The sequence below is a fragment of the Terrapene carolina genome, unplaced genomic scaffold (assembly GCF_002925995.2).
Source record: "Terrapene carolina triunguis isolate 2854851 unplaced genomic scaffold, T_m_triunguis-2.0 Scaffold211, whole genome shotgun sequence".
Taxonomy (NCBI): Eukaryota; Metazoa; Chordata; order Testudines; family Emydidae; genus Terrapene; species Terrapene triunguis.
Genome location: NW_020664562.1, coordinates 27,365,957 through 27,374,832, shown reverse-complemented (window position 1 = coordinate 27,374,832; position 8,876 = coordinate 27,365,957). Strand labels below are relative to the sequence as shown.

The 8,876-nt window shown below is 44.5% G+C and overlaps 1 protein-coding gene across 2 annotated transcripts in view; it reads right to left on the bottom strand.

Moving 5' to 3' along the window:
- Positions 1-8,876, bottom strand: part of MCOLN2 (mucolipin 2) — a 46,410-nt gene that overhangs the window by 25,741 nt on the left and 11,793 nt on the right. For both annotated transcript variants that reach the window (XM_026655916.2, XM_026655917.2), the window contains exon 3: positions 8,324-8,497. In XM_026655916.2, the coding sequence (XP_026511701.1) occupies positions 8,324-8,497 (174 nt within the window). The remainder of the gene's footprint in view (positions 1-8,323; positions 8,498-8,876) is intronic.

Sequence of the window (8,876 nt, the reverse complement as noted above, 5' to 3'; positions counted from 1 at the left end):
GGGGAATTTAAAAGATTATAAACATAAATTTAAAAGAAAGTTAGTACAACCCCCCTCACCACCAAGTTTTAAGAACTTTCATAGGATGACCAGAAAAAAAGAAAAGCAGGATATTCAACAGAATTTGTAAGGCCTTTACATTTTTATTTTTAAAAGATTTTAAGTCCTGAAAAAAATAGAAATTTTAGCAAGTTTTAAGATTTCCTCCCACCCCCACAAGATCTAGGGCAAACAGCTTTACTGCCCATTCGCTGGACAAGGTGGAGAGGAGTTGCTGCTTTGACTGCAAGGTAACAAAACCACATATATACTAGACAATATGCATCCATGGAGCACACACAGAGCTTGGGAAGATTCCTGCCACAAAGAAACCAAGTGCAGGGGAGCTGATCTCGTCAGGCACTCAGAGATGGAACTGAAAAATTGTACATTAAAAGGGAAAACAGCTTTTGACTTGTATTCAGCCACTGGTGAGTTCCAAAATAATTTTTTAAACTAAAAATCTCTCATTTAGAATTTAAGACTCGTTTACTAGGCTACGATAAAAGTCAAGCTCTCCCTAATAAACTCTTAGGCCACAACAGAGCATGATTGAAAATCCCACTCTCAGGGTCAAATTTTGTTCTGACTTACCTCCCATACACCCCAAGAGGGTTGCATAGGAAGTAAGTTCAGGCAGAATTTAGTCCTTTTAAAGTATGCTTCATTGCAATATCAAGGTCCTTAGTTTTCTTGTCTTTATGTTCACCTTAATTTTCAATACTAACACAGCAAAGAGATCTATACTGGTAGAGGAGATGAACTACAGAGAAGTACAGCCTAAAGGACCATGGGACTGGGAGTCAGAAGATCTGGGTTCTATTTCTGGCTGTACCACTGGCTTGCTGAGTAACCTTGCACAAGACACTTCACCTCTCTGTGACTCAGTTTCCCCCATCTGTAAAATGGGGGTAAAGATACTGAGCTCCTTTGAGACCTACTGATAAAAAGTGCTATGTAAGAGCTAAGTATTGTTGTTGTTGCTGAGTTCAACAATAAAGGAGTCTGGAGTCATGCTTTCTAGGCTGGTAAGGGAGCTAGAACATTGCTGAGATAAGTAACTGGGGACACGGCACTTCATAGAATTCTTTAATATCCATACAGCTGAACTGACTATTGAACACCTATGAAAGCAGCTGTTTGCTAACTCAACTTAAATGTCAATAGTCACTGCTCAAGAGACTTTCAATGGGCAAGAAGTCCCTTAAATGGTAGAGGAAACCCAAGCCCCCATATAACACTGACTCATGTCCATCATGGGTGGCAAAACACAATAAAGAGCTCCTGAGCCCCTGGCCAATAAGCCAATGCAATAGCCAACATTCTTTGAAAAGTCTTCCTTCCTGTAAACACGCAGTGGTCAAACCAAAGCTAAAATAAAACGAACAACCCCGCCCCATCTAATAATTTTCATCACTATCTAACCTCCCCTTCCTGAAAAAGATAATTGAGAAGTTAAATAACCAACTGAGACCTTGTCTACACTGGCAAGTTTCTGCACAGTAAAGCAGCTTTCTGCATTGTAACTCCCAAGGTGTACACACTGCTGAGTCACTTAGTACGCAGAAACCGCTCAACTGCAGCGCTGTAAAAAAACCCACCCCGACAAGAGGCGTACAGCTTTCTGCGCCAGGAGTACAGCACCGCGGTGCAAGTGCAGACACCGTGGTCGATCACAGTGCTGTGATTGGCCTCCGCGAGGTGTCCCACAATACCTGTTCTTGCCGCTCTGGTCATCGGTTTGAACTCTACTGCCCTGCCCTCAAGTGACCAACCGTCATCCCCACCCCATAAATTCTTTCGGAATTTTGAAAGTCCCCTTCCTGTTTGCCTGGTGATGCGTGCAGTGGTCTCAGGGCATCATTCCAGGTGGCCATGCCTGCTCCATGCACCAGGTGATACCCTGCTTGGAACAATGCCGAGCTGCTGGACCTCATCAGCATTTGGGAAGAGGAGGCTGTCCAGTCCCAGCTACGCTCCAGCAATAGGAATTATGATACCTACGGCCAGATTTCACGATGCATGACAGAAAGGGGCCATGACTGGGACACATTGCAATTCAAGGTCAAAGTGAAGGAGCTGCAGAACGCCTACTACAAGTTGCGGGAAGCAAACCGCCGCTCCAGTGCTGCGCCCACAAGCTGCTGGTTCTACAAAGAGCTAGACGCGATACTCGGTGGCGACCCCACCTCCATTGCGAAGGACACTGATACTTCGGTGGCTCGCATGCCAGTTGAGAGTGGACCGAACCAGGAAGAGGAAGTCTTGGATGAGGATGTGGAGGGGGAGAGGGACCCAGAGGCAGAGGATGACTCAGAGATCAGAGATGCATGCAGCCAGGAGCTCTTTTCTACCCCGGAGGCGGCTAGCCAGTCACAGCTGTCGGAGCTTGGCGAAGCGCAAACAGGAGAGGAGGCCCCTGGTAAGTGTCTTTGATTTTGGGAATCGCTGAGGCGAGTTGTTGGGGGCAGGAGGGTTGCTGAAAACAGGCTTGTGTCTGTATGTTGCACATACCACCACATGCCTAGTCTGAGCGGCGGAACAGGCTGTTGATTGACTCCCTCACTTCATGGGAATCTGCCTCAGAGATCTCCAGGAAACTCTCATGGAGATACTGGGCAATCCACTGCTGCAGGTTCTTTGGCAGAGCTGCTTTGTTTCTTGCCCCATTAACGGTAACTTTCCCACGACAATGTGCCGTCACAGGGGGGAGGGCGGAGAAGAACCATTGCTGCACACAGGCGAGCCACATAAGGGCCAGGGCGGAAGCCGCAGTCTTGGAGAAGACCCTCCCTTGATTCCCTGCTCATCCTCAGCAGCGAGATATCTTCCATAATGATGATCACAATCTGTGGAAAATGTGGGGACAGGAATGATAATCAGCCCCCCCTATAGTGCTGGCTCTCCCCAAGAGCCATGTGCCCAGTGTACAGTACGGTCCTGGAACACGGATTTCCCCTGCCCCTGCAGTTACTCACCATTCTGGGGGTCTTGTGGCTCATGTGCGCTTGCCTGGGGTCAGCCAGTTGACCCCAGGCAAGTGACAGGTATGTGAATACTGGCTGTGTTTTAAATCACTGTTCTGTATGTTGCAACCAATATTGCTTCTGTAAAATGTTGCCTTTAAACTTCACCGAGATGCCCTTGGGAGCACAGCCTCCCTCTTTGTTATTGCCAGTTGAACGGCTGCGCAGAATTAGAAAGCATCCACAAAGAACTAAGGAGGACTTTCTGTGTGACATTAAGATGCACTCCGCAGCTGAAAAACAAGAATTGAAGGAGTGGCGGGACAGCAAGAAGGACCGAAAGGAGAATGCAGCATACCAGAATGAAGCCACGGAGCGGCTCTGAAATGTTATGGAGTGCCAAGCGGACGCGCTCCAGGCAATATTAGCACTGCAAACCAAGCAGTTCCACGCCCGCCTTCCCCTGCAGCCACTGTCGCAAAGCTCTTTCCCATGCTCCCCCCAGACACCACCAACACACTTATCAACCTCCTGGCTCCAGTCTGTACCCACAGCATTCCACTCCTCCCCTGTCACAGTCCAGCACTTCAGACTCACAGTACCCACTGCACTCAACACCCATCCCTCTGCAGTTTGGCCCTGATGAAGTACAGTACCCGCTGCATTGTACTCCGAAGACGACGACTGGATATGATCCCTGGACATACACAAACCTTTAGCTGTCCCAGGACCCCTCCTCCTCCTGGGACCTTCCCTTCCCCCCAACCACCTCAGTGCTGATGTGTGTGTTTTTTTACTCTCTCCTCCGGTTGTTGTTTTTTAATAAAAGAACTGTGTTAGAATAAAGATTGCTTTCAAACTATTAATTGAAAGCAAACAGAGTCCTGCAAAGCAACAGACAGTTATGTTAAACCTTCATATTGCATCGTCTGCCCCAATCACAATCACCTCCTAGCATTACAAGCACTGAACTCCCGAGCATAGCAACAAATATTAGTGACCTTCAACTTCAAATTGCTGCCTCAAGGCATCCCTGATCCTTATGCCCAGCGCTGCACCCCTCTAATAGCCCTGGTCTCTGGCTGTTCAAACTCAGCCTCCAGGCACTGAGTCTCAGCAGTCCAGCCCTGAGTGAAGCTTTCACCCTTCCCTTCACAAATATTACAGTGTACAAGACATGGCTATAAGCATTGGAATATTGTCATCGGCCAGGTCCAGCGTCCCATAGAGGCAGCACCAGTGGGCCTTTAAACGGCCAAAAGCACACTCAACAGTCATTCTGCACTTGCTTAGCCTGTTGTTGAACTGCTCCTTGCTATTGTCAAGTTGCCCCGTGTATGGCTTCATAAGCCACAGCATTAAGGGGTAGGCGGGGTCTCCCAGGATCACAATGGGCATTTTGACTTCCCCTACGATCTTCTGGTCTGGGAAGAAAGTCCCTGTTTGCAGCTTCCTGAACAGGCCAATGTTCCGAAAGATGCGTGCGTCATGCACCTTTCCGGATCAGCCTGCGTTAATGTCTGTGAAACGCCCACGATGATCCACAAGCACCTGAAGAACCATTGAGAAATACCCTTTCCAATTAATGTACTCGGTAGCTAGGTGGTCTGGTGCCAGAATTGGAATGTGCATGCCATCTATCGCCCCTCTGTAGTTAGGGAAGCCCATTTGTGCAAAGCCATCCACAATGTCATGCACATTGCCCAGAGTCACGGTCTTTCAGAGCAGGATGCGATTAATGGCCCTGCACACTTCCATCAACAGGAATCCAAAGGTAGACTTTCCCACTCTGAACTGGTTAGTGACCAATTGATAGCAGTCTGGAGTAGCCAGCTTCCAGACTGCAATAGCCACGGGCTTCTCCACCGGCAGGGCAGCTCTCATTCTTGTGTCCTTGCGCCGCAGGGCTGGGGTGACCTCATCATACAGTCCCATGAATGTGGCTTTCCTCATTCGAAAGTTTTGCAGCCACTGCTTGTCATCCCAGACTTGCAGGACTATGTGATCCCACCACTCTGCTTGTTTCCCTAGCCCAAAAGCGGCGTTCCACTGTGGTCAGCACCTCCGTGAATGTCAATCAATCAAACAAACAATCTCGTGTTGTAGCTAGTACGCGTGGCGAGATCAATGTTGCACTCTTCTTGCCTTTGTAGTTTAAGGAATAACTCCACTGCCACTTGTGACGTGTTGGTCAGAGCGAGCAGCATACTAGTCAACAGTTCAGGATCCAGTCCTGCAGACCGAAGAGGCAGAGCACGCAGTATACGAACTGTTGAAAGATGGCACCAAATGCAGACAGAAGCACAGGGATTGCTGGGATGCGAAGCAATGCATCACAGGGCATTGGGACAGGACCCAAGATGCCCTGCAACCTCCTCTGTCTTCCCACAACTCTTAGCAGCAGAAGAGGAAGAGATGCTCTGTGGGATAGCTGCCCAGAGTGCACCACTCCAAGTGCCGCAAGTGTGAACACGCTATTGCGCAGGCACCTGATAGTGTGAACACACAACAGTGGTTTCCCTTCAGCACTCTCTGAGCAGCGCTGTAACTCTGCCAGTGTAGACATACCCTTAGATTTCAGCTTACTTTTGACAACACCCCAGACATATCCCAACCTGGTGTTAGAACAATTAGTATCACAGAAAGTCCAAGTCTCCTACTTGCCATGGACAACATTCCACACAGGTTATCATGGAACACTGCTGAGACACTTGGAAGGTCTAATAAGTGTCAGCTGCAGCATAAATCAGTCCTCAAAATGGTTGTTATGGACAACTGCATATTTACATGCAGGGCTCTCCTTTAAATGTGCTCCACAAGGCTCTTTCCATCCTGCTATTCAATGTCCACTAAAGCCACCAGAAGAGATCATGGACTCAAACTCAGTAACATGCCAACACTACTCAGCTCCACATCTTCTTTATGTCAAATGCAGACAGTACCATTTGCCAGCAGTCTCAGTACCCATGTGAGAACAATGCCTGGATTAAAAGAAGATGAAGGAAGGTAAGACTAGGTAACAAAACCAAGTTAGTGGAAGAGAAAAATACGAGAAATTAATCAACACCATTACGTCTCCATCTATCGAAGGAATCAGTCCTCCAATTGTCAAGATGGTATGCAAATTAGGGGTCCTCTGAACACCTCACTGTACCTGGATACCATTTCTAGCAGTGGTTTCCCCTCACACACACTCTCCTACAGTTAGCTATCCTCCTTATGGATGAATCACCCAGCCATTCCCCATGAATTCATCACCTACAGACTGGATCACTAGAACAGGAAGTTAAAGCAAGGTCCCTTAAAAAAAAAAAAAAAAAAAGTCCAGCATGTTGAGAATGAGCAGTCTGCAGCACTCTGCGTTGCTTTGAAGGCAAACATATCATCTTGGTGCTCCATGAAACTACACTTGTTACATTTGATAATAGAACATCTTTTTGACATAATTTCCCCATAATAAAAATACCCATATTAGACAGAAAATGTAAGAAAATCAGCAGAGAGGGTATGTTCTGTCTAATACATATTCTCAGAAATGTGGAGAGAACCAATGATCTAGTAGTTAATTTAGTTGCAAAAAACATTCAGATATCATGGGGATTGTCCATTACACATTTAGTCCTCCACAATTATGCAAGACTTAATTATTACTTTTCAACTATAGGAAGGCTGCATGCTGTTGCCTTGGAGTTACTGGATACACATGGCCAAGGTTTTCAGGAAGAAGCTAGTGATTTTGGGTGCCCAAATTGAGACACCTACAAGGGGCCTGATTTTCAGGAAGTGCAGAACACAACCTCCGGGAAGAAAAAAAAAAAATAGCCAAGCCAAGCTCTTTCAAAGTCTCAGTTTGGGCACCCACAATCACTGGCCTCTTTTTTGATAATCTCAGCCATATATATGTGCCAAACAACAAGCTGAAGTCACTCAACCAAAGGGGTTAAAGTCTGAAAACCTGCAAAGCCCTAGCAAACCTAAGCTAAAGTGACTGGAAAAAACTCCTCTATAAATGTCTACATTTATAGAATATAGACATCATACAAAGAGACCTTTATATCTGATGCCTGTATCGCATACTTGACTCCTGCTCGATGAAATAAATCTATCCTTTCACTAGTCTTCTAGCTGGGGCTTCAAATCAGCCTTAGTGCCTACAAAAGAAGGAAGAAAGGAAGAAAGTAGTAAACCAAGAAGGAGAGATAAAAAGCAAAGAAATAACAGATTAAAAGTAAAACAGCAGCACAATTGAAGAAAATTCTGAAGGAGAACCGAGAAGAGACATGTACAAATCAGTCACCATTTTACACAACACAGGCCAGATCCTCTGCCTCATTCTGCCTATCTGAGCAGAAACAGTGGATTTGCTCTGCTGAGGATTTCCCATTGTTTGTGGGCGTTGCCAGGAGGCAAAGAGTCCTGAGATGGGGGCATGGCCAAAGGAGGAGGAGTATGGCCTTTGCATTCCACCAATTCCTGACTGCTATAGTGGCTGCATGGGGTCCATTACCAGTCTGCAAAATGATGAGCAGCCCTAAAGCTGCTCTAAATTGAGCCTCAATTGGACAAGTGCCCATAGGTCTTCGAACTGGGCAGGCTCAAGTAAGGGTGACTTAAAGCCCCACACTTCTGAACTGTACTGGACCACAGAAGAGACCTGGCCCTCATGTGATTTTTTTTTTTTTTTAAACAAGATAGGACTTCCATTTTTTTATTTTCTACAGAAGCATAACCTTTTGTTTTCCCATCATTTTCTATTTTATGTGCATGTTAAACTGTTTGCTGGAATTTTATCCTTTTTTATTTTAAAATTTTTAAACAATTATTTAAGGGAGTTGTTTATCATATCATCCAAATTCCTTTTAAAATACCATACTAAACTTAAGGCTCTGTCCTGATATTCCTGGAAGTACTACATTCCCATGTTGAGACTTCTGGCAATGATGCTACAAAGCTGTGATTCACTATAGCTGTAAGCATGAATTTTTGGAATGTATCTATATTCAGTTCCATTTCTACTTAAAGTAAAACCCAAATCATCTGCCACAGCAAGTTTGGAAATTAATAATCTAATATGAACAACTTCAGTGTTTGTGTTGTGACTAAGTCAAAAAATGAAGATTAAGCATACACATGAAAATAAACACTGAGTGAAACTTAACTTTGACTGTTTATTTTAATCAGATGACCAGTTAGGATATTTGCAATCTGTATGAAATTAACCAGAACAGAAAATGGAAACTGCGCAACATCTTATTGGCTGTGACTTTTAAGCAGTACTCATGCTGTTTATTATACACAGAAACACACAAAACACTTACCTGATTAATAGCAAAAAAAATGCTGTCATAAACATCCTGCTGTGTGTATACACTACAACTATAATCATCTTCATCAACCCCGGAGTAGCCTTTCAGAAACAGATGCTTAAAGGCAATAGTGTTCTCCTCTTTGAAGGAAACCACCAACTGGTTACTCAAACCAAAAAGAATAAGCTAAAAAAAAATTAAAAATTCAAGTTAGAATACAATCCCATCATTAACATACTAATGATAGTAACACAGCAATTAACATCTTCAAGTTGTAATTAGCACAAATTGGAAAGTAAGAAGTTTCTGTATTGTGTCAATACCAGACTCCTAAAAAAAAAAGCAAGTTAACATTACAATTAGGGCTGTTGCGCGATTAAAAAATTAATCACGCGATTAATCGCACTGTTAAACAATAATAGAATACCATTTATTTAAATATTTTTGGGTGTTTTCTACATTTTCAAATACATTGATTTCAATTACAACACAGAATACAAAGTGTACAGTGCTCACTTTACATTTATTTTTGATTACAAGTATTTGCACTGTAAAAAAAAAAAAA